Genomic DNA, 27743 nt, shown 5'->3' with positions numbered 1-27743 from the left:
AATTGCAATTTAATAACTATATCATATATATAATAGTACTTGAGATAAGAAATAATATTATCAATTTCAAGAGGTTTACTCAAAAAATAAAAATAACAGGTACACTCCAAAATACAGAATTACACGGAAACACATCACCAAAATTTTCCAATTAAAAAGTTGATTGAAATTGAAAACGCAATAGAAAACTATGATTACACTAAAAAAAATTGAAACTTTCAGGGCACTAAAGCCCATTTAACTTTATTTGATTTTTTGGAATTATTATGTTTTGAGAAATTTCGTAGATTTTAATACTAAGGGAATTAACCCTTTCACTACCGAAATAAACCTAATATTAAAAACTTTAATTTTTCTTCTGTTTTTACTTGTACTAACAGCATGTAGAACAAAAATTGTCATTTTGAGAACCTACCTCAATTACTTCAAGAGCTATATGGGCTTTTTCTGAAAACTTGATTCTTGAATTGTGACCAAATGACCTAACGAAAGTAAGTCCTATCTGGCCTATAATATCTTTCACAGTGTGAAAAAAATACAAAAAAGAAACCGTAAAAGTATCAGCTATAGTTTTTGTATAAATGTCCATTTACTAGAAACATACAAAAGAAAAATTGTCTCAAATTTTTGTATTTTTCGTTTATTGTTAAAAAAAGTTTATAAAAATATATTTTAGTGTTCACTAATATGAAAATATTTATAGCTTATTTAGATTAAAGACTCTACTTTAAAATAACACCGAGAAATAAATCGACACCAAGTGCGAAAATAGAATTTGGTGTCTTTTTCGAATGTCCTTCTAAGTGGACATCGGTAGTGAAAGGGTTAAAAAAGGGGAAAAATTATACACAAAAGAAGCATAAAGATGTACTAAATTCGAGTTTCCTACAAAATAGTTTAGGATTTCTTGAAATTCGTAAATTTTAGCATAAATGATTCCATCTTGAACTTTGTTTGGCGCTTAAGACATTTTTGTAATTTTGAACTGCAACTTTCTTGTCATAATGGTATGGCAATAGGCCGTACACTGAAAACAACATGAGACCAAAGATTTTATGCCTTTAAAATGTGAATGCGAATTTTTCTTAGCATAGAAGATGCATTTCTCTGATATAACGTTTTGTTTCCTGGTCCAAAAGTCGATGAACTTTTCAATGAAGTCGTTTTGTCCTTATAGTTAAGTAATTCGACTTAAACTGGGTATCTTAACATGAAAGAATATTTTGTTTGACTAAGGTCAACATGACTTTAATACATCTGAAAAATTCTTCAACATAATTGAAATCGTATTTGCTTGTTGAATTTTTGCATCGTGGCTACAAAACTAAGAAGCGTTCAAAAATAGGAAATTTGTTATAAAAAATATTAAAAATATTTTTTTTTTGCCAAAATATCATAAATTTTTTTAATTCACATCCAAAACACTGAATTCGAGTCATACTTTCAGAAGTGGTACAAATTCAGTGCAATGGCTGTTTAAATGGTGGGCATCGGTCCTATGACAAAGCCCATGTTAAATTCATCGCTTCTGTGCCAATTCTGCACAACTTCGGAATTAAAAAAGAACAAATTGCGCTACTTTTTCGGCGACGCTTTTTTGCTGGGATATTCAATTCGCCAGCCCAAACATAAGCCTTTTAAGACATTCTTGGTTGACGCGTGACCTTTTGGAATGTGCGTGGTTTGTGTCCGAAATGTTTGTCTTTTTCAATATTTCACGCACAGAAAAAACATGTTTGACATGGTTGCCGCATCCATTTAATGCTTATCTAGAGTAGGTAATTATCGCGAAAAGCATGTATTTTGTCTTTCTAAAAATAATTTTCGAGCGGAGAAAAATATATATTGGCAATAAGCCGCAAACATGTTCTATTATTTAAATGATAGAATTTGAGACCATTACATGGTCGTGAAAATCTTGTACCGGACCATTCAATTTTTTTACTTTTTTGCAGAAAAAAAAGTATTTTTATAGATTACGTATAGACCTGTCTAGAACCATTACATGGCCATAAAGAATTTTATAAAAACATTGAGCAGGTACACACGATTTTCATTTTGTGCGTCATTCGTGTGTTGATTGTTTCTTGGAATGGACGGAGAATACGGAATTACTGTGTTTTGTGTTAATTTATTTATTCAGAAGTGGCATGTGGTTGTATGTGAACACAAAAAAGGAAAGTGTAATTGAAAACAAGTATATACGGCCGTAAGTTCGGCCAGGCCGAAGCTTATGTACCCTCCATCATGGATTGCGTAGAAACTTCTTCTAAACACTGCCATCCACAATCGAATTACTTAAGTTGCGGTAACGCTTGCCGATGGCAAGGTATCTTAAAACCTCCTAACACCATCTTCTAAATTGTATGTAAGTCCATACGTGGTATATATTAAATCAAAAAAGATCGCTCCAATACGTATATAATTCAGTTTGACAAAGTAGACATAAAATTTTGACAACATTTTCTACAGAAATAAAATTTTAACAAAATTTTCTATAGGAATAAAATTTTCACAAAATTTTCTATAGAAATAAAAATTTTGACAAAATTTTCTATAGAAAGAAAATTTTGACAAAACTTTCTATAGAAATTAAATTTTAACAAAATTTTCTATAGAAATAAACTTTTGACAAAATTTTCTATAGAAATAAAATCTTGGTAGATTATTTTTGGCTCGAGTGGCAACCATGATTATGAACCGAATAAAATTTGAACAAAATTTTCTATAGAAATAAAATTTTGACAAAATTTTCTATAGAAATAAAGTTTTGACAATGATGAAAATTTTATTATGAACCGAATAAAATTTTAACAAAATTTTCTCTAGAAATACAATTTTGACAAAATTTTCCATAGAAATAAAATTTTGACAAAATTTTCTATAGAAATAAAATTTTGACAAAACTTTCTATAGAAATTAAATTTTGACAAAATTTTCTATAGAAATAAAATTTTGGTAGATTATTTTTGGCTCTAGTGGCAACCATGATTATGATCCGATATGGACCAATTTTTGTGTGATTGGACCAATTTTGGTATGGTTGTTAGCGACCATATACTAACACCACGTTCCTAATTTGAACCGGATCGAATGAATTTTGCTCTTCCAAGAGGCTCCGGAGGTCAAATCTGGAGAACGTTTTATATGGGGGCTATATATAATTATGGACCGATATGGACAAATTTTTGCACGGTTGTTAAAGATCATATACTAACACCATGTTCCAAATTACAACCGGATTGGATGAAATTTGCTTCTCTTGGAGACTTCGCAAGCCAAATCTGGGTATCGGTTTATGGGAGCTATATATAATTATGAACCAATTTTTGCACGGTTGTTAGAGACCATATACCAATATCATGTACCAAATTTCAGGCGGATCGGATGAAATATGCTTCTCTTTGAGGCTCCGCAACCCAAATCTGGGGATCGGTTTATATGGGCGCTATATATAATTATGAACCAATTTTTGCACGGTTGTTAGAGACCATATACCAATACCATGTACCAAATTTTAGCCGGATCGGATGCAATTTGCTTCTCTTTGAGGCTCCGCAAGCCAAATCTGGGGATTGGTTTATATGGGGGCTATATATAATTATGGTTGTTAGAGACCATATACCAATCCCCATATACCAAATTTCAGCCGGATCGGATGAAATATGCTTCTGTTAGAGGTTCCACAAGCCAAATCTGAGGGTCCCTTTATATGGGGGCTATACGTAAAAGTGGACCGATATGGCCCATTTTCAATACCATCCGACCTATATCGATAACAACTACTTGTGTCAAGTTTCAAGTCGATAGCTTGTTTCGTTCGGAAGTTAGCGTGATTTCAACAGACGGACGGACGGACGGACATGCTTAGATCGACTTAGAATTTCACCACGAACCAGAATATATATACTTTATGGGGTCTTAGAGCAATATTTCGATGTGTTGCAAACGGAATGACAAAGTTAATATACCCCCATCCTATGATGGAGGGTATAAAAATGTACCTGGTTTTTGCTCTGCAATTTGATATATGATATAATTTATTATACCCTAAACCACATAGTGGTCAGGGTATAATAAGTTTGATCTGCCAAAAAAATGTGCCTACCAGAAATATTGAATTTAGACCCCGTAAAATATATACCGGTAGGACTCAGAATCACCTCCTGAGTCGATTTAGCACTTGGTGTCTGTCCATGTATTTGTTGTTCACAGGATTCCGGTCTCAATTATTAACCGATTTTGATGAAATTTGGTACAGGGAGTGTTTTAGGCACAAGGATGAACGCTATTGAATTTGGAAGAAATCGGATCAAATTTAGATATAGCTCCCATATATATGTATCGCCCGATTTCGGCAAATGGGGTCACGTTGCGCTTTTTTTTCAAACGTATCGTCACCAAATTTGGCAAAAGGTAATCTTTTTCACCGCCCTTCAAGTCTGCAAAATTTCATCCAAATCGGTTCAGATTTAGATATAGCTCTCATATATATGTATCGCCCGATTTTCCCAAATTTGGCCACAAAGCCCTAATTTATCAACCGATCTTACTCCATGTGGGCTAAATGTAATCTTCTATAGCACTAACTATATGTGCAAAAAATCATCGAAATCGGTTCAGATTTAGCTATAGCTCCCATATATATGTACCGCCCGATTTTTCTAAATTTGGCCATAAAACCCTTATTTATCAACCGATCTTACTCAAAGTTGGCTAAATGTATAGCACTTACTATATGTGCAAAAAATCACCGAAATCGGTTCAGATTTAGATATAGCTCCCATATATATGTGTAGCCCGATTTTCCCAAATTTGGGCATTGAACCCTTTTTTATTAGCCGATCTTACTTAAAGTTGGCTAAATGTAATCTTCTATAGCACTTACTATATGTGCAAAAAATCATCGAAATCGGTTCAGATTTAGATATAGCTCTTATATATATGTGTAGCCCGATTTTCCCTAATTTGGCCATAGAACCCTTATTTATTAGCCGATCTTACTTAAAGTTGGTTAGATCCAGTCCTCTATAGTACTAACGGTATGTGCAAAATTTCATCGAAATCGGCTCAGATGTAGATATAGCTCCCATATATGTATCGCCCGATTTTGAAAAATTCGCCCCTAATAACCTTATTTTTGACCAGAGAGGTCCAATTTCTTAACTGATCTTGCTCAAATTTTGCACAAGGTAACCTTTTGTGGTATTAATCAACCCCGGCAAATATTATGCAAATTGGTTCAGATTTAGATATAGCTTCCATATGCATCGCTCGATTTTCCCAAATTTGGTCATAATACTCTTATTTATTAACCAATGTTACTCAAATTTCAAATTTTGGTGTACTAGCCGATCGTATTTATACGTACTTGTAGCTCTTACATAAGAATATTGCTCGATTTTTACAAATTTGGATTTATTACCCACACTAATTGAACGATTTTCTCTTTTTTAATAATGGGCTCAATATTAGTGGTATAATAACTCCGTAGGTGCTATATCAACACAGCCAGTGTTGCTAGAAGTAAGGGAAATTCCCTATATGTAGGGTTTTTCTAATATTTAGCGTCTTATAGGGACGTAGGCCACAATGTAGGGACATTTTCACTCAACACAATTTGTAATAATTTTTACAATTTGTAATAATTTCCTCCTCTAGAGGAGGAAATTAGAAGCCGGCAAGGCATGATCTTTAACAACGTGTGGTAACAACAGTTACCACTCGTGCCAAAAAAAAAAAATCTAACAAAATTTGAAGATTACCACAAATTACCACAAATCTACCGAACAAATATTTCTGAAGAAATTTTTGTCAAAACTTTATTCCTGTAGAAAATTTTGTCAACATTTTATTTCTATAGAAAATTTTGTCAAAATTGTATTTCTATAGAATTTTTTTTCAAAATATTATTTCTATACAAAATTTTCTCAAAATGGAAATGGAATTTTTTCTCAAAATTTCATTTCTATAGAATTTATTGTCAAAATTTTATTTCTATAGAAAAATTTCTCACAAAAATTTGTTTATAGAAACTTTTTCCAAAATTTTATTTTTATAGAGATTTAACAAAAAGATTACTATTTTGGGTAGAATTCTACCAACTGTGGCAACCGTGATGGTAATACAAATTATTCTAAGTTATATACGTTGCATATTCATGTGTTAAGATAATAAAGTATTTAGAACCATTTTTGTTTTGTAAAATTTGTTTAAATTTAACGAAAATTGTTTGGGAATGTATGGGAAAGTAGAGAACTTTATTTTGTCCTTGTAGGGTAAACCGAACATTTTCCCTGGCAACACTGACTATGAGCTATAGTCAGATTGATACAAAGCACCCATAAACATGTACCCCTTAATTTTCTTAAATATGCAACTGCGGTTAATCTCCCATAACTATATCAATGTTACCACACAAATGCTTATGTTTACTAATTCAGTTGATGTATTTTTGTGTGCAAAGTACAGCTCGCAGTTTTAGTCCGATTGTCCTACAATTTGGTATAGGGTCCTGTTTCGGCTCAAAGACAATCCCTATTGATTTTGGAAAAAATCGGTTCAGATTTAGATATAGCTGCCATATATATTTTTCACCGATCTGTGTATTTTATGATTCTCGAAAAACTAGCAAAATATCAGCCAAATCGGTTCAGATTTAGATATATCTCCCATATATAGCTTTCGCCCGATTTACACTCATATAACCACAGAGGCAAATTTTTTGCTCCGATTTTGTTAAAATTTTGCACAGGGAGTAGAATTAGCATTGTAGCTATGCGTGCAAAATTTGGTTGAAATCGGTTCAGATTTAGATATAGCTCCCATATATAGCTTTCGCCCGATTTACACTCATTTGCCCACAGAGGCCAATTTTTTGCTCCGATTTAGTTGAAATTTTGCATAGGGAGTAGAATTAGCATTGTAACTATGCGTGCCAAATTGTGTTGAAATCGGTTCAGATTTAGATATAGCTCCCATATATATGTTTTTGTGATTTCGACAAAAATGGTCAAAATACCAACATTTTCCTTGTACAATCGCCACTGCTTAGTCGGAAAGTTGTAAAAATGACTCTAATTTTCCTAAACTTCTAATACATATATATCGAGCGATAAATCATAAATAAACTTTTGCGAAGTTTCCTTAAAATTGCTTCAGATGTAAATATTTCCCATATTTTTTTTACTAAAATTGTGTTCCACCCTAGTGCATTAGCCAACTTAAATTTTGAGTCTATAGATTTTGTAAAAGTCTATCAAATTCTGTCCAAATCGAGTGATATTTAAATGTATGTATTTGGGACAAACCTTTATATAGAGCACCCAACACATTTGACGGATGTGATATGGTATCGAAAATTTAGATCTACAAAGTGGTGCAGGGTATAATATAGTCGGCCCCGCCCGACTTTAGACTTTCCTTACTTGTTTCTTTTTATCAATATAATAACATTTTAGATGAGGACAATTTTATTTTTCTTAGAACCATGTTCACTGGTTGCAGATGGAAATGTTACATGGTCGCCGCAAAAATAGCTCCTATCGTATTATTTTGCTCTTCGAATATGATTGTGACAATCATGTATCTGCGTGCACATGTCCTTTTTTACAGTTTTCGTAGAACTACAGCGTGGTTAGATTAGGTTAGGTGGCAGCCCGATGTATCAGGCGCACTTATGGCGATTTCGATTGGGAAAAAAGGTGCAACATTCTCGAAATTGATTGCCAAATATAAAGGACACTGTCATAGATTTTGGATCCTGTATCCCTCACAATATTATGAATTAACAATAACTTTGGAATGACACTATTATTTGAGCGAAAATACAATGAGGGAAAAAGTAGTGTAACGCCAGGGCAACATATTTTTTGCGAAACGAAAACGCCCTTAGACTATTCAGTGCATTGTGATACCACATTGGTGAACTTCTCTCTTATCACTGAGTGCGGCCCGATTCCATGTTAAGCTCAATGACAAGGGACCTCCTTTTTATAGCCGAGTCCGAACGACGTTCCACATTGCAGTGAAACCACTTAGAGAAGCTTTGAAACTCTCAGAAATGTCACCAGCATTACTGTGGTGGGATAATCCACCGCTGAAAAACTTTTTGGTGTTCGGTCGAAGCAGGAATCGAACCCACGACCTTGTGTATGCAAGGCGGGCATGCTAACTATTGCACCACGGTGGCGTGGTTAATATGGTGATGATTTGACGCCAACGATTTTTTATACCCTCCACCATAGGATGGGGGAAATACTAACTTTGTCATTCCATATGAAAATATTAAAATATGTACATAATTGTGGGTCGTGAAGAAATTCGGAGTCGTTTAATCCATGTCCGTCCGACTGATGAAATCACGCTAATTTCTGAACGAAACAAGCAATCGGCATGAAACTTGGAACAAATTTTTGTTATTTCATTCCGATCAGTTTAATTTTATAAAAGAAATTTGTTTCCTATATTGTAGTTAAAACGACCATAATGTGGCGCTTTTGGCTGTTTTCGTAAAAAAATAGTGAGCCAGCGTGGTTAATATGGTGATGATTTGACACCAATGATTTTTTATACCCTCCACCATAGGATGGGGAATACTAACTTTGCCAGTCCGTTTGGAAAACATCGAAATATTGGTCTCAGACCCCCATGTCCGTCCGTCGGTTGAAATAACGCTAACTTCCGAACGAAACAACCTATCGGCTTGAAATTGTAACAAGTTTTGGTTATTGTTGTAGGGTTACCTTAAGTTTCTCGTTGCCTTAATGAGAAGGAAGAATTTCGTAAATTCTAATTAAAATGTCCCATCTTGAGCTTCATGTGGCCCTATAGACATTTTTATAATTTTGAACTCCAATTTTTTCCTTCAAACTACGAAATTTTCTTTAAGAAGTGAAACAAAATAATTATGTCTAATAAATTTTTCATAAAATATTTTCTTATTTTTATGATTGGGTTGATATCACCGTTTGAAATACAATTTAGATAAAATTTTCGAAAATTAATCTAAATTTTCCTTTTTGGAGGGTTTACTATTTTTTGAGTGCTGGCTTAGATTCTTTTGCAGACTTTAACTTTTCTAAAAAAAAAAAAAAAACAAAAACAAATGTATTAAACCAAGTTGTAAATATTATGAATGTATAACTTACTTGTCAATTCGATAAAACTAAAAATTTCAGCGAAAGGATACTCGATCATTAAAGCTGGAATAAATGCTACCATTACTGAGACGATGTAGGTGGTGATGAATACTTTACTCTGTTATGAGAAATATATTTGAATAAAAATTGACAGTTTTACTTTGATACCATTTGATACTTGCCGTAAATGCCAGCGTTACGTTCAATGGTTCTACAATGATTCCTAATATAATGTGGAGTATCAGCACATGCCAAAGATAAATTTGATATGAAATCCGTGAGACCAAACGAAATATAGGCCAAGTTAGAAATCCTACAGAGAAAAAGCTCAATGTTAAACTTATGCAAAATTAAATTTTTTTGGCAAAATGCATTTGTTTTAGTTTAGTTTTATTATTTTTTTTGTCGATATGTTGCATTGCAATATTTCCCATTGGAAGTATGTCTCTTAAAAATTTTATGAACTAAATGTAGATTTTAAAATCAATGACAGTAAAAATCACTAAGGTAGTAGGTAATTTTCGTAAGATTCGTACTGAGTCATTTATAAAATAGTTAAAAATCTTACTAGCAAAAAATGTCCCCTTCAGTTATTAGCGCAGCTGTAGGGTCCTGGTGGGGCAGAGCCCCCCTCCAGATACAAATAGCACCCCCTCCCCACAAAATATTAATCGGTAAAGGTACATTGCACATTTATTAATGAGTCTTAATAAATCCAGACTACGCATATGTGACAATGAGTATTAAGGTTGCAATCATAAGCGTAGGAAGGCCTCTAGAGGGAGGGCATAGTCACCTCAAAAAAAAACAATTTGTTCCCTTAAAAATTCTGAGTTGAAAAACTCATTGATTGGGAGGCTTAGGACCCCTAGAGATAGCTCTCAGATCGCATCACTGTGGTATCACAATGGACTGAATAGACTAAATGAGTATGAAATATTGGGCTGCCACTATACCTAACCTAAGTTCTTAGCTATGCGAATGTCCACTGTGAAGTTAAAATGACCATCGCACAGTGGCTCCAAATCACGTTTTTATACCCTCCATCATAGGATGAGGGTATATTAACTTTGTCATTCCGTTTGTAACACATCGAAATATTGCTCTAAGACCCCATAAAGTATATATATTCTGGGTCGTGGTGAAATTCTGAGTCGATCTAAGCATGTCCGTCCGTCTGTTGAAATCAAAGTAACTTCCGAGCGAAACAAGCTATAGACTTGAAACTTGGCAGAAGTAGTTGTTGTCGATGTAGGTCGGATGGTATTGAAAATGGACCATATCGGTCCACTTTTACGTATAGCCCCCATATAAAGGGACCCTCAGATTTGGCTTGTGGAGCCTCTAACAGAAGCATATTACATGATGTTGGTATATGGTCTCTAACAACCATGCAAAAATTGGTTCACATCGGTCCATAATTATATATAGCCCCCATATAAACCGATCCCCAGATTTGGCTTGCGGAGCCTCAAAGAGAAGAAAATTTCATCCGATCCGGCTGAAATTTGGTACATGATGTTGGTATATGGTCTCTAACAACCATGCAAAAATTGGTCCATATCGGTCCTTAATTATATATAGCCCCCATATAAACCGATCCCCAGATTTGGCTTGTGGAGCCTCTAAGAGAAGCATATTTCATCCGATCCGGCTGAAATTTGGTACATGGTGGTGGTATATGGTCTCTAACAATCATGCAAAAATTGTCCACATCGGTCCATAATTATATATAGCCCCCATATAAACCGATCCCCAGATTTGGCTTGCGGAGCCTCAAAGAGAAGCAAATTTCATCCGATCCGGCTGAAATTTGGTACATGATGTTGGTATATGGTCTCTAAGAATCATGCAAAAATTGGTCCACATCGGTCCATAATTATATATAGACCCCATATAAATCGATCTCCAGATTTGGCTTGCGAAGCCTCAAAGGGGACCAAATTGCATCCGATCCGGTTGTAATTTGGAACATGGTGTTAGTATATGATCTTTAACAACCGTGCCAGAATTGGTCCATATCGGTCCATAATTATATATAGCCCCCATATAAAACATTCTCCAGATTTGACCTCCGGAGCCTCTTGGAGGAGCAAAATTCATCCGATCCGGTTCAAATTAGGCACGTGGTGTTAGTATATGATCGCTAACAACCATACCAAAATTGGTCCAATCACACAAAAATTGGTCCATATCGGTTCATAATCATGGTTGCCACTAGAGCCAAAAATAATCTACCAAAATTTTATTTCTATAGAAAATTTTGTCAAAATTTTATTTCTATATAAAATTTTATCAAAATTATATTTCTAGAGAAAATTGTGTTAAAATTTTATTCGGTTCATAATAAAATTTTCATCATTGTCAAAATTTTATTTCTATAGAAAATTTTGTTCAAATTTTATTCGGTTCATAATCATGGTTGCCACTCGAGCCAAAAATAATCTACCAAGATTTTATTTCTATAGAAAATTTTGTCAAAAGTTTATTTCTATAGAACATTTTGTTAAAATTTTATTTCTGTAGAAATTTTTGTCAAAATTTTCTTTCTATAGAAAATTTTGTCAAAATTTTTATTTCTATAGAAAATTTTGTGAAAATTTTATTTCTATAGAAATTTTTGTTAAAATTTTATTTCTGTAGAAAATTTTGTCAAAATTTTATGTCTACTTTGTCAAACTGAGCTATATACGTATTGGATCGATCTTTTTTGATTTAATATATACCACGTATGGACTTACATACAATTTAGAAGATGGTGTTAGGAGGTTTTAAGATACCTTGCCATCGGCAAGCGTTACCGCAACTTAAGTAATTCGATTGTGGATGGCAGTGTTTAGATGAAGTTTCTACGCAATCCATGATGTAGGGTACAAAGTTTCGGCCTGGCCGAACTTACGGCCGTATATATTTGTTTAATATTGGATTATAATAGAAGTTCGAGTTTTTGGATTAAAGTTATTTTCAAATAATTTATTGTGTTTTTTGGGTAAGTTCAAATTTTTTAATAGTTCTAAAAAACTTTTTTTGACTTATGCAAAAGCTTACGTCACTGATTTGGAAAGATGAAAGTGCGTAGAATAATGGAAATTCCATACAAATCGTGAGAAAAACCGAAATCTTTCTATGAAATTCTTATTTTGCTCATATCTCCTAAGCTTTTTGCCGCAGAGGGAAGAGGAGCTAATTTCGTGATCGTCCCCTAAAAAAATCAAATTTCCATCCAAATCCTGAAAAATCTAAATTTTAATATTAAAAAAATCCAAAATTCCGTCCAAATACGGAAAACAAAATTTTTTTTTTATAAAGAAATTTATTTTGTTCATTTCGCCGTTGAGCGAAAAGCAGACTAATTCGTGATAAAATACAACTTCCAAATTTCCAAAATTATGTTTGTCAAATTGATTTGGGAAAAGACGAACGATTCGGAACAGCCACATTCCTCATAAACATACTCTACTTGCAGCGAAACTCTCAACCAATTATCAGAATAAATTCGGATAATTCCAATGTGAAAAAAGTTTGCAACCCTAAGGTCGAACGAACGTCAAATTATCGTGCTTGTGCTCATCGTGTAAAAAATTGAGTTTTTTTAATATATTCATACATCGAGTAGAGTAAAAACTCCTTCACCCTTCTCTTGAGTTATACGGCTATTTGAGAATTATAAAGAATGGCAGGGAAAATACAAACAAGATGTCAATTGTTGTCAAATTTTCAAAGAAAAAAGCAAATCTACTTTTATGGATGGGAAAAAGAAACTAAAAGATATTCCAGAGCTGAATAACGTTTATATTAATGATTACGTTACAAAGGAATGTATGCAGCTGTTTAAGTGCGCTAAGTCGTTGAAAACTGTTGGTTTTAAATACTCGTGGTTCTAATGTCTATGCTAAGAAAGATGAGAATTCTCGACTTACTTAAAACCTCTGCTAATATTTCAAATGGTCGATGGAGTGGTTCAAAAGTAAATGTTGAACGAGGGAATGATGATGACGACGATGATGATGATGATGCTGGTTTTTATTCCACGAACTAGATTGTTGTATATTTGCAGAAATTAATTACCTAATATTCTATGAATTCCAAATATTTTAAAACAATCAATTCATATAATACATTTTTTGATAATCATAATTTAAACTTTTTAAATGTAATTTCGGTTAATATAAGGAGTGTATCTTCAATTAGTAAATTTAATCGATTTAGAAACTTAATTAGTAATTTTACGAAATTGCCTGACCTTATAGCAATGCAGGAAACATGGTTCCGCAGCCAAAACGTTGGTTTATATTCTATAGGTGGTTTTAATGGTATTCATTGTGAGAGATCAGATGGTTTTGGAGGAACCTCTGTGTACGTAAACGTAAATTTAAAACACCGTGTAATATTGACAAATAGCGAAGATAGCGTTGAAATCAAAGATTATCTGAAATAACAAGATGTCTATATGCTTCCTCTTTTTTTCCAATAGGCTCATGAGTTTAGATCCACACATTTATGAGAGAGTTGGAAAAATATGGGTATGATGTTACGAATCTAAAAAAGAAAAGAAAATGAAGAATTTTCAATTTGTTTAATTGAAAATTCTTCATTTTCTCTTTTCATTCAATTTATGCCAAAAGAAATTACTTCAAGTAAACTGTGTTTATTTTTATTTTGTTGTGTCTTTATTGGTACCGTATCTTTACAAATTACACTGCCATACAAGACATAATGATTAATATGGTTTATTTATAATTATATGATGATAAAAATGGCAATTTTAACGGCTAAACTGGAACTTAAGTCATTAAATCATTAAGAGATGTCTATTATGCTCCCTGGTGTTCTTTCTGCGTTAAGTTTTCTATAGTTTTTCTGAGAAAATAGGAATTTTTACTTTACAGTTTTAATTTTGGAAACACGCCCGTAGTAGCGGCCAATTCAAAATGTTTTCTTCTTCTTAACTTCTTTATTTGTCAATTGATGTATTTTTATCTCTTTTTGTTCGAGTTTTTGTCTAAACGAAAAATTTTAGAGTCACAAATTATTATACATTATTGGTCCCCCGAACACAGCTATTTAGACACATGATTGCTACGAATACAATTTTAAAGAGGAATTGGAGAAAATGTTGCAAAGAAACCTTCCAACAAGCAAAATAGATAACGAACGTGTGTGAACCTAAAGTCGTGCACTTTTATCTATTCAAGAACAAGAGGCAATTTGGACATCTTGTTATAATTACAAAGTCTTTGACTCATGTCATGCTTACGTTACCAGACCTTTGAGTTAGAAATGTATTGATTGGATTAATACACACAAAAAAATAACTGCAAATAAATATTAACAACTTTATTTGTATGTAAAATCTGCTGATGCTCAACAAATTTGTCTATTGAATATGAGACATTTGTTGTTGAAATGTGTTTGTAGATGCTTGAAAGAGGAAATAATAGAAACATTCTGAATTTTCAACAAATTGTTTTGTTGCGAAATTAGTTGACTGCTATCGATATGAAAACAAAAACAAAAATACAAGACTGGTTACGCGCACATCGTTGAAAACATGTACGAAAGCTAAAAGAAGTATGCGAAGAATACCGTTAGAACAAAATGAGTATGAGCACATGCACGTGTATGATAGCAAGCAACGAGCTCATTCATCAGAGAATACAGAAAAGCATGCCTGTAAAAAATTTATATTTTTTAAATTTGGTAGTTAAATGTGTTTGTTGTATGAGATAATTAATAAAACCGTATTAATATCGGGATTAGAGTTATTACAATTCTAATTAACTAGAATATATTTCACTGGGCAAAAAGATGTCAAAATGCTTGCTAGACCCTGGACTACTCAAATTTAAAATCGTCATACATTTACAAAACTGAGTATAGGATTTTCGACACAAAAATGTTACATGTTCCCCGTCCAAAAATAGCATTTTGTCATATTCATTCTCTGTGTGTACTTAACAAAATATCTCCAAAATTGATCCGGCAATTTTGCAATTTTGGTGCAATAATTCTGTCAATTTCAATTTAATTCGTTGTCAATACACCAATAAATTTGTTACAGGTCATTGATAGACTGCAACAAACCACATACAAATTTTTTCGTTCAAATTCAAAAATATTTGTTGAGGATTAAAAGTAACGTTCAACAACAAATATTTTGAACTGTTGGATGCTCAACAAATTACTTACAAATTATGTTATTGAGAACACAAATTATTTGTTGCCTTCTGATGGTAACGATTGCTAACAACTTTTTTGTAATAATGGTTATTAAAAGTACAAATTAGTTTGTTGCAGGAAAATTAACAAATTTTGTTATTGGTTTTCCAACAAAAGTTATTGGTTCTCAAACTTATTTTTATCTGTGTAGCAATGATACGGATAAGTGTGTAAATATAACCATAGCGATAGGCGGTAGGCGAAACATTTTTGCCGCAACGGCAAATACAATAAGCTTGACGGCGAATAATTCCCTTTTTCACGTTTCCTAGCGTTTTTGTTGTCAATACAGCATGCTTTGACAATATTAAACAATGAAGTTGAATTAGAACATACAATGGCTTGTTATTTGTTGAGTTATTTCAAGAAAAAATAATCTACACGTGTCCAGGCAAAAGCAATTCCTAGTGGTGAGTTAAAAAAAAATTGATAAGCGATGGCAACACTATACCAGTTTTCGCCAAGGAGTTAGAATAAGTTTTAATTTAGCGACACGCCGCTAGCCGTCGCGGTATTCCGTCGCGGATTTTGGGCTTCAAATAAGAAATACACGTAAATAAGTGTTCGCCTACACGGATGAAAAAGACTGTTTTTCATATGTTTGGCTATAAACATTATATGTTTGGAACACAAATTTTTAAACACAATATTTTTGAGTGCAAGCATATAATGTTCATAAACTAGCATAACATGTTTGGGACATATATGTTAATATGTTGGAACATATTATGTTTGGGACATAAAATGTTTGTAAATATAATATGCTTGGATGCAAACATATATTAATTTGGAAATAGCCTATAAACATATATGTGTTTAGTAGCTTGGAGCGCTATTTAACAGGGAGCGATATTGAATTAAGTTGTTGGTTGTTGCTTGTTATTACAAAATTAACATTTTATTTTTCCTTGGGCAATTGATCAGCTACTTCTTTGATCCTTACAAACTGTGTGGTCCGCTGTTCGAATCCCCGTCCGGCAAAAGGTAAAATTAAAATAAAAAAAAATTGAATAATTTCTTCTACAATGTTTGTATTACAGAAAAAGGTGCTAAGAACTAAAAAATCTCGTGGAAGTGAGAAAGAAGTGGGGGAATATACAATTGGGCAGAAAATAAATTTTGAGCATTCAGGTCGAAAACCTATGTTGTTAACACCTATATTACCTGTTTATTTTCATAATTCATTATGATTGTAAATATATAAATAAATAAATAAAATTTTGAGCACAATATTGTTTGGGAGAATTTTTTTAAGCATATAATTTTTTTGGGTGCAAAATGCTTTCAAACATATTATATGGTCACATAATAACATATTGTTTTTTGGAAGACAACATTATTGAATTTGGATGCAAAAATACAAAATGTTTGGAACTTAAACTACCCAAACATATATTGTTTAGACCAATATGCTTTCAAACATATTATATATTGGAAGAGATCAAACATATAAATGTTTGGGCAATACCCAAAAATGTATATGCTTGAAGCAAAATATGTTTGGGAGTATATGTTACAGAAGCGATTTTTTGTGAGCGTGTACCGCCTATCGCTATGGTTATATTTACACACTAAGCTGTCAGTTTATGCTATAGAGAATGAGTTATCTGACCACAATATTCTAATGGCGTTTTCTTTTCTTGTAAAAAATGCGCACTTTTTTGCATTTTGCCCGGAAAATGTACTTTTTAGGTTCTTTTCTAAAAAAAACAGGCAAAGGTGCGAAAAGGCTTCGAATTCTGTTGTGAAAATAACGCCACGCATAGAGGCAAATTACGCGCATTTTCAGCATTGCCAACAAACGGGAGTGCTGCGATTGCCCTGTTTCCTTCTTTGAATTCTTTTCTGCCCGCTGAAATGATACCATTTTTTTAGGTTGCTGGTAACATTTTAAAAATGCGCATTCTGTACAGACAAAATGAAGGCAAAGCCCTTTTTTCAGAAAAGAAAACACCATAAGTTGTTGCATTGATTTGGATATTAATTATAATCCGGCCGTAATAAGAAGGAATGAGAAAATTGACTTTGTAAAATATACAAGTATCCTTGATTCAACACTGCCGCAACTCGACAGTATCTCAAATCCTTCTCGTTTATGTGCTAGTTTAATAGAGACTCTGATTACAGCGAAGTCACAGAGCCAGTTGAATACTACTACACCCTCAAAAAAAATCGCTTCTCTAACATATGTTCCAAACATATTGTGCAGGAAGCACATATATTATTGGATATTGCCGAAACATTATTATGTTTGTTTTATGTGAATATATTATATGTTTGGAAGCACTTTGAGCCCAAAATATTATATGCTTGGAAGAATTTTCTCACCAAGAAGATTGTGTTCATTCCCTCACATAATTTTCACTTCCACGAAATTTTTAGTTCTTGGCACCTTTTTCTGTAATACAAATAATGTTGAAGAAATTATTCAATTTTATATTTTTTTTTTAAATTTTACCTTTCGCCTGGATGGAGAATCGAACCGGGAACCATGCAATTTGTAAGTCAACACACTACCACTGGGCTACGTAGCTGTTATAGTCACCAATAGACAATTATCATTATAAGTTACATTTATATATCATAGTTTGCAGCGCCCACGAGCCCATGTAAACATAACATTATTTAACAGAAACATACATTTGTTGGCCAGGTGGAGCAGTGGTTAGATAAAGTTCCGATTTCTTTTAACGAACCAAGAAAAAAAATGGTGTCCATAATGCCAAAATGATAAACAAAACACATGTCCACACATACATAAAATGCTGCTCTCAAGGCGAAAACACATACTGATTTTTTTTTCAAATGTCTATTCTCTTGGTTCCGAATGTCTATTCTCTTTACTCCGAATACTCATTCTAATATTCAAATTAAATAATATTTAGACTTAAGCATATCAAGTTTTTGGCCTTATCATAAAGCAGTTTCCGAAACAACATACAAGCGGTTTCACAGAAATTGCTCTCTTTTCATTCTCTCGCTGTGTTATGTTGATATCTTTCGTCAACCCTCCCGGTTTCCATCTCTATTTCTTTCTCTATACTCTCTCTGAATAAAATATCACAACATATATATGTTTACTCAAAATTTGTAAATTTATATATGTTTACATTCACACATATTATTTTTATAAAACATTCATGCCCCAAACATAATATATTCTAACATATTAACATATGTGTCCCAAACATTTAGTGTTAGTTTAGGAACATTACATGTTTGCACTTAAATATATTGTGTTTAAAAATTGTGCCTGAAACACATTTTGTTTATATCGGAACATATGAAAAACATATTTTTCTAACAGTGTAGGGTTAATGATATTAGATATGAGGTTTCACCGTGGATGACTGAGGGTCTATATGGGCTAATATGTTTTAAACAAAGGCTTTTGAGAGACAGGAAAAGGAAATCAAGTAACTGCTTGCTTGAACGTATTAGAAGGATTAGTAAGATTGTTAAACTATGTAGTAAGAAATTGATGGAGGACTATTATATGTTGATTTTGGAACGATATTCTGGTGACACGAAAAAGTATGGAGATTTCTCAATGATGTGTTGGGTAGAAGTAAGCCAAGGTTCAATTTGATTATATCGGTGGATGGCCATAATGCTATTGAGGATGATGAGAAGGCCTGTACTTTCAATAGATTCTTTTACGAGTCTATCAATAGCATGAAGGATAATATTACACGTTATCCTAATGATGACTTGAATTTTTTTGGGACAATGAATGGTGTGAATACCGTCTTTAATTTACGATTCGTTATATCTGAAGAAATTGTGAATGTAATTAGATCAATGAAAGTCGACAAAAGTCCGGATTTTGATGGCTTAATTCCAAATCGGGTCGTTGCTGTGGTATTTTTCGATTTTTCGAAGGCCTTTTACTTAGTTCAACATGATATTTTATTGGAAAGGTTAAGGAATATAACTAGGAATAGCGGACGATTCAATTTCGGTTTTTAAGGACTTTTTGAAGAATAGGGTACAATTTGTTCAAGTTGGCTCAGAATCTAGTGGTAAATTGCCGGTTCTTCATGGACTATTTCAAGGTAGTGTATTGGGTCCTTTGCTTTTCAAGATCTATATAAATGATCTTCACAACATTGGTTTTTATGGAAAATTATTCTTATTTGCGGATGATATTTGACTTTTATACAATTATAACCACGAAAGGTTTCTACAGGCACAAGCAGAATATGACGCGTCAATGTTGGTAGAGTTTGCTAGATTAAATGGACTAGTTGTCAATGCTGGGAAGACAACATTTATTAGATTCAGGCGGCATTTGCGAATTGAGGATGACGAGTTTACGATTATTGTCTATGGGACTCGGGTAAGAGAATCTAATACAGTAAAGTACTTGGGAATTAGAATGTGCCATAACATGTTATGGGATAGTCACATAGCTGAGATTAAAACTAAGATTTCTTCTGCCATTGGGCTTTTGTATAAATTCAGGAATAAAATAAGTACGAAAGTGAAACTTATGATGTATCAGTCGCTTATTCATTCACATTTAACGTACTTACCAATAGTTTATGGTTCAGCGTCAAATGCATCTCTTAGAAGTCTACAAATAGCACAGAATAAGGCCTTAAAGTTGGTGTTCAATCTGCCTCAACGTTTTTCAACAGTAGAATTATATAAACATTTTGCAAAGGATATATTACCGGTTCGTGGTTTATATAAACAAAATATCTTGATATATATGTTTAAATCTTTGAACTCGGGCGATGCTGGATCTGTAACATTCCATCGAAATATAGATCGAACTGGTAGAATTACTAGACATGCAAACGATATATCTGTTTCCAGATGCCGATTAGAACTCACAAAACAACGCGTTGGCTACTCGGGACCCACTGAATATAATAAATTACCTGTGTACTTGAAAAACTTATCTTCGATTTCAAGGTTTAAAAAGAAGATAAAAGAATGCCTTTTGCTAAATGTTGAAACACTTTTAATGTAATTATTTGATTTTATATGATTTACCCCCATTTTCATAAAGCTCCGTTAGTGTTCCGCTAACTAACCAACTTTTAACCCGTATTATGGACGAAGCTGTCATCTTGCATATATATTCCATATGCCAGTTAGGAACTTAACTGACGAAAATTTTTCAGTTAAAGTTAACTGGAGAGAAGATACTTGCAATTTACTTTCTGTTAACTGGCAGTTAAAGCCTAACGGAGCTACATGAAAATGGCCGTTAATATGATTAATAGAGTTAAATGTAGTTATTATTGAAGTTGCCTTTTATTCCCCTAAAAAGTATATAAGGCGCTGAGGCTTTGATATGAATTTTGTATAGATAAATGAATTAATAATAAATAAATAAACAAGAAAAGAATTATTCTCGAACCTCCCCGAAAAAAGGGTTTCTTTGATATACGAGTTTGCCTTCATCAATTAACACAAACATTACAATTTCTAAATGGATGAACGTCTTGAAGTCTAAAGGGATTTGCCCAAATCAATTTGACAATAATAATTTTCCTATTAGTTAAGCTACTCTTGTAGTTTAGTCAATGCATGGTTTTAAGCTGAAATCAAAACAATAACTATTTTATACAAATTCGAATATCTACGTCGAATAGAAAAAGCCCAAAAAATGTTATGCGCGTGGTGAGCATAATTATTTGTAACACAGCCCTGCCTTCACGAGATATATAGACTATATACCGCCACTGGGTGAAGGGATAATAATAAATACCCCATTTTTTGCCTTTTTTCAAGCGACTGTTTATTAACTTACCACCAGTCTGACTCATGTTTTTCAAAATCACTATTGTGGTCACAATATACACAGCAACATGTTTGTAAAGTAATGGAAATAATGCCGTCCAAATTGAGGCCTCCAATGGAACTAGTTTTGAACCCAAATACCAGATGTATGCTATGCTTAGCCAACCCCAAGGAGGTAAGAATTTCAAATAGCCACCAACAAACTGTTTATATTTGTCATGTCGTAGGAAGTTCGTATATAACTCCCCACACATAATTCCCACAAATACTGCATTAAGATTAGCGTAAGGACTAACGTAAATGTGTTTTCCTGTGTCAGCATTTTTCACATACATATGACGGTAATTTCTGAAAAAAAAATAAACAAAAATACAAAATACGGTGTGAATGCTTGAAGTTTGCATTTCCGACTTACTTACTCAAAACTCATGGTTGGCACCGAATTCAATTTGTTGATGTAACTGAAAATACTTGGTAGTGATATGCCCAGAATTCCAATTGCAATATAAATGGATTTCTTCCATTGGGGATATCTATGGAATATTAGAAAAAAATTATTGCAATTTTATATACAAAATAAAGAGAGAGAGAGATTATAACTCACTTTGCTGAAATGATAAGTATGGCTAGCATTAAGGCATATAATTGAAAGTCTGCTGCTATGTACCAAGTATGGAGCCAGCACTGAAAGTTTAAATTTATTGCGGTTGAAATATCTTTCTATTAAGAACGTATATAGTTAAATAATCTCTTCAGAACCACTCTGGGGAACACGGTATTATAAGTTAGTGCATATGTTTTCAACACCTTGAAGGAGACGAGACAGACACATGATATCTTTGGAAATATTGCTCAAGCAAGGTCCCTTAGTCGACCTACCCATGTCTGTGAACACATTTTTGTAATAAAAGTCTAGGTCGCAGTTTTGGTCTAACCAACTTCAAATTTAGTAAAAGTATCTATTTTGCGTGATTTTGAAAGAAATCAGTTCATATTTAGGTATATATTCCATATATATCTTTCGTCTGATATGTACTTATATGGCTCCAGAAGTCAGATTTATACCCTTATTTGCTTTAAATTTTGACCAAGGAGTACAACTGATAGTATCGTAAAGTGTGCCAAATTTCGCTGCAATCGGTTCAGATTTCGATATAGCTTCCATATATATTTTTCGCACCGTTTACACTTATATGGCAATTCCCATATGTATCTTTGATCCGATTTACCACAGAGGTCATAATTGTACTCCAAATTACGTGAAACTTTGTGTAGTATAGTTATAGTTAGGACATGCATGCCACTTTTGGCTGATATCGATGCAGATGTAGATATAGCTCACATATAACAGGTTGGCTGATAAGTTCCCGGTCTAACACATAGATGGCGCCGCTAGTATTAAATGCATATTATTTTTATATAGTACCAACCTTCAAATGATTCGTGTCAAAATTTGACGTCTGTAAGTCAATTAGTTTGTGAGATAACATAGAGCGTCTTTTTTGAAGCAACTTTTGTTATTGTGAAAAAAAAATGGAAAAAAGGAATTTCGAATTTTTTCTGAAGGGAAAAAATACGGTGGAAACAAAAACTTGGCTTGATAATGAGTTTCCGGACTATGCCCCAGGGAAATCAACAATAATTGATTGGTATGCAAAATTCAAGCGTGGTGAAATGAGCACGGAGGACGGTGAACGCAGTGGACGCCAGAAAGAGGTGGTTACCGACGAAAACATCAAAAAAATCCACAAAATGATTTTGAATGACCGTAAAATGAAGTTGATCGAGATAGCAGAGGCCTTAAAGATATCAAAGGAACGTGTTGGTCATATCATTCATCAATATTTGGATATGCGGAAGCTCTGTGCAAAATGGGTGCCGCGCGAGCTCACGTTTGACCAAAAACAACGTGTTGATGATTCTGAGCGGTGTTTGCAGCTGTTAATTCGTAATACACCCGAGTTTTTCCGTCGATATGTGACAGTGGATGAAACATGGCTCCATCACTACACTCCCGAGTCCAAACGACAGTCGGCTGAATGGACAGCGACCGGTGAACCGTCTCCGAAGCGTGGAAGGACTCAAAAGTCCGTTGGCAAAGTAGTGGCCTCTGTTTTTTGGGATGCGCATGGAATAATTTTTATCGATTATCTTGAGAAGGGAAAAACCATCAACAGTGACAATTATATGGCGTTATTGGAGCGTTTGAAGGTCGAAATCGCGGCAAAACGCCCCCATATGAAGAAGAAAAAAGTGTTGTTCCACCAAGACAACGCACCGTGCCACAAGTTATTGAGAACGATGGCAAAAATTCATGAATTGAGCTTCGAATTGCTTCTCAACCCACCGTGTTCTCCAGATCTGGCCCCCAGCGACTTTTTCTTCTTCTCAGACCTCAAAAGGATGCTCGCAGGGAAAGAATTTGGCTGCAATGAAGAGGTGATCGCCGAAACTGAGGCCTATTTTGAGGCAAAACCGAAGGAGTACTACCAAAATGGTATCAAAAAATTGGAAGGTCGTTATAATCGTTGTATCGCTCTTGAAGGGAACTATGTTGAATAATAAAAACGAATTTTGACAAAAAACTGTGTTTTTCTTTGTTAGACCGGGGTCTTATCAGCCAACCTGTTAAATGACAGTAAAATTTCAATGACATACAAATTAGGTCAATTCTAACTAAAACAGTTTTTCGTACACTTCTCAAAAATAGTAAGAATGAACTACAGCGTGGTTAAAATGGGAATGGTTTGGCGCCTAAGATTTTTTTCTTCACTTCATAAATGGTAGTTAAATATCCAAAAATTTTCGTTAATTTAATGAATCTCAAAATTTTGAATACAATTTTCACACGAGATAGTTCATTTTTCCCATAATGTAGTTTACTTTTTTTTCTGTGCAGAGATATTTAATTTTGTCATGACAGTATTAGTCAAGTATTCCTTCATTTTCTGTTTGGGGTTTTTATTTTATTAGAGGGCCATTTCGATGGGCCATTAATAGTACCATATCCCAGCAAAAAAAGCGTCGCCAAAAAAGTTATGAAAATGCTCTTTTGGGATCCGGAAGTGGCGCAAAATTGACGCAGAAGCGATGAATTTTACATGGGCTTGTCATAGGACGGAAGTGTCCTCCATTTCAACAGCCGTTGCACTGAATTTGCATCACTTTTTTAAGTGTGATCCGAATTCAATGTTTTGGATGTAAATTAAAAAATTCTGTAATATTTTGTCAAATAAATAATTTGTATATTTTTTATAATTTTTAATTGATTCTAACGCTTGTCGGATTTAGCATTTTTTCGATAAAATTTAAATGATTTGTAACATTTTATGAATTCTTACTCCGTTTTTAACCTATTTGAAAAAAAGTTAAAATTACCCATTAATAGTATGGAAAAGCCAAGTTAAAAAAAAATTAAATTAAAGAACTTCTGGGTAGTTACAATGAAGAACATCATTGGGAGTGCATCTTCTGGAAGTGCTTTTAAAGTTGTGCCTTTGGAAGAACTTCCAAATTTTTATGCTGGGATGTGCATGCAATTTTAGACAAAGTCCTTTATTCTTGCTGTTTGATATCTGGATGGATCTGCTTAATTGGATTAATGCCCGTTGGTGTTTTCCAGCTAAATGTACCAACACTTCAAAATTTCCCCTTTGATTTTTATTTAGCTCCTCTATGCGTCGTATGTGAAGATGTCACATTAATGTAATCAACGCCTAGCTAATCTATGTAATTTAATTTTAATTTAATATTTTTATTAATTTATTTTCTGTGTATGCACCGAGTAAAATGGTTGAGCGGAATTCGAGCAGGATACCAGAAAGATAGATGCGACGGATTATAGTTGTGTGGACTATTTCTTATTTTATCTAATAGTTTGTACAACCAACAAAATGTCAATGCTACTAAATGGTAGTACACACAACCATATATTAGTTCTTATAAATGGTATACTGAAATTTGGTACATGGTGTAAGTATATGTTCTCTAAAAACTATGCAAAACATCGGTTAATAATTCAAAGATTAAAACCGCTATGTTCATCGTAATTAAAGGAATAGGAAAAACAATTAGGTAATATGGGGAACAAATTTAAAAATTTGAAGCAGAACAAAAAGTGAAGCAGATTTTTGGAAGAAGGAGTGACGAAGTAAATTTTGTGAAAATGAAGCAAAATACTTCGATTGAAGTAGTAGCGGCAGCACTGGTGAGTGCTATCAAACGCAACAAAAGATGAGCTAGCAAGTTTTCCAAAGTTTGACTACAAAATGGTACTATGTATGATATAGTATGGCGTTTTGGTTAAATGACTTTCAATCAATTACACAGTACAACAGCCAATCTGGGGGATAAGAAATTCCAAGTCAGGGTGATGGTACTAGGTCAGTATAGTAAAACCCTCAAAGGGTTTGGCGTTCGTATGTGTCAGTTTTTTTATGACCTTTTTAATTTTTTCCTCGTCTTGATGTTTTTTCGCTTAGTTGTAAAATTTTGGCAAAAACTTAGTTTAACATAACTCGAGAACCACTTGTACGATTATAAAGTAAAACGTTATATGAACGGATTAAAGAAATTGTTATTCTAAATTTTTCTAAATTTGTTTCATCAAAATCGTACAAGTGGTTCTCGAGTTATGTTAAACTAAGTTTTTGCCAAAATTTTACAACTAAGCGAAAAAACATCAAGATAAGGAAAAAATTAAAAAACCAAACCCTTTGAGGGTTTTACTATACTGACCTAGCACCATCACCCTGACTTGGAATTTCCCACCCCCCAGAAAAAGTCCCTCGATTTATTGCACAGTGTTATTTGACTAGTCTGACTAAAACTTAGAGTCCTCATAATTCTTGTTGTACAGCTTCAACACTAAGAATGATTTCTCTTATACGATATAGAGAGATATATAATATTCGATTCCATAATATTCCAGGATAGATATATAACATTCTATTGAAACTTACATAATTATTGAATTCCAAATTCGAGGTCATTAGTAAATTTGACCACCATTTAGTTTGGCACATAACTACATTTGGTTCCATAATATATCTCCAAATGGGTCCTTGTCCAAGATACAATAAAATATTAGAGGAGAATAATACCAGCAATAACACAGAGGGCATATATCTAAAGAAGAACACAATAAGAATATATATTTAATTACAGTATACAGTTAAAAAACCATTTACCTTAAATATCTCGATACCATCATGCGCCCATAAACTTTTAGACAATCTTTGAAACTGGAATGTTCGGAGATTGAACCACATTTATCCCATTTTAGATATAACAACAGCCCACTCATAACGAAGAATAACTCTATGCATGACAACAAGTGGACCATAGCCATCGATATTGAAGACATTTTAGATGCTTCGAATGCATCGGTATTTTCCAAAGGAAGGAATTGAATTAGGGTTATATGCTCGAATACAATTATAAAAGACAATATGCTGCGTAAACCATCCAGAAATCTTAAATCTTTACCCATGGCACTATTGTTTGGTAGAATCAAACGTCGATAGTTGCGATACAAGGAAAATGATGTCAAATATTTTTGAACTACAATGAAATGGAAAATGCGAAGAATATACATAATTACAGTTATCAACAAAATAGAATAAGATGAGTTGACAATGCCTGATGGCACTTGGAATATATTGTGATACTTTAGCAACTCAAAACTTACGCATGAAGCATGGATTCGCGATTTTGAGGAATTTCACGTGTTGATAAAAATTTGCTTTTGGAAGAAAAAAAAAAATACCTCTGAAACAAAAGTGAAAAGTCCTTGTTATTTAACAATCCGAGAGTCTCAAAAAAGTGGAACACAATTTAGTTTAATTTCGCACGAGGATGTTCATTTTTCTCATAAAAAGAGTATTTTTTGCTGCATAGCTGACATTGACAATATTTCGATTGATCAGTCTCTAACAAATCTTTCGGAATAAATCTTTCTCAAACAAAACCCCGCATTTTTAATTTATGCTCCCAATAAGTCTTAATCGCCAAATGTTTCTTCCCCAATTGAACAACAACTTTGTCAGTCAGTTAAAAATGAAATAATTTTAAAAGTCCCTCTCGACTATCAATGAAAAATCGTTGTCTACTTGCAATGAGGGGATATATTATGTAGATTTTTGCATGATGATCATTCATTAAACAATCGGAAGTCGCGAACTAAAATTCGAGTTTTCAATTATTGCAAAAATCAAAAGTACTTTTTTCAACATTTTGAAAACTGGTATACATTTGAGATTTTAGCGCCCATATTCTTCTTGAAACAGATAGATCTTGCTGGAATATAATTTACCTGTATTTTCGTGTGGACTATCATAATACTCGAAATTGTTTGCCTCCTTTGAATGATGCGGTTTTAGATAGGCGTCGATAATGGTTGAGAGAATATTCAGCACTGTTACGATAATTAATGCCCAAATTGCATAATAATACGATGAATCTGAAAATAGAGTGTACTCTAGATTATATGATGGATGGATGAACGTATGTACACATGTGGTCAAAATAATAAGTACACGTTGGTATTTTTTCTTTTTTGTCCTAACTCTAACATATTTTTTAATTTGGTGTTGTAACTACGTCATATAACTAAAGGTCAATATTGGTTGG

At 33.3% G+C, this 27743-nt stretch overlaps 1 protein-coding gene across 1 annotated transcript in view; it reads right to left on the bottom strand.

Annotated features, from left to right (window-relative positions):
- Positions 1–8944: 8944 nt before the first annotated feature.
- LOC142239899 (uncharacterized) overlaps positions 8945–27743 on the bottom strand; it is a 42372-nt gene continuing 23573 nt past the window's right edge. Inside the window, exons 4-12 of the mRNA XM_075311643.1 lie at positions 27427–27573; positions 26303–26675; positions 26075–26240; positions 21718–21797; positions 21533–21646; positions 21124–21461; positions 9323–9453; positions 9150–9258; positions 8945–9079 (exon numbers count right to left, since the gene is read on the bottom strand). Of these exons, the coding sequence (XP_075167758.1) occupies positions 9033–9079; positions 9150–9258; positions 9323–9453; positions 21124–21461; positions 21533–21646; positions 21718–21797; positions 26075–26240; positions 26303–26675; positions 27427–27573 (1505 nt within the window). The 3' untranslated portion in view covers positions 8945–9032. The remainder of the gene's footprint in view (positions 9080–9149; positions 9259–9322; positions 9454–21123; positions 21462–21532; positions 21647–21717; positions 21798–26074; positions 26241–26302; positions 26676–27426; positions 27574–27743) is intronic.

This window comes from Haematobia irritans, chromosome 5 (genome assembly GCF_050003625.1).
Source record: "Haematobia irritans isolate KBUSLIRL chromosome 5, ASM5000362v1, whole genome shotgun sequence".
NCBI classification, from domain to species: Eukaryota; Metazoa; Arthropoda; class Insecta; order Diptera; family Muscidae; genus Haematobia; species Haematobia irritans.
Note: the sequence above shows the minus strand (reverse complement) of the source record. Positions and strands in the feature narration are given on the sequence as shown.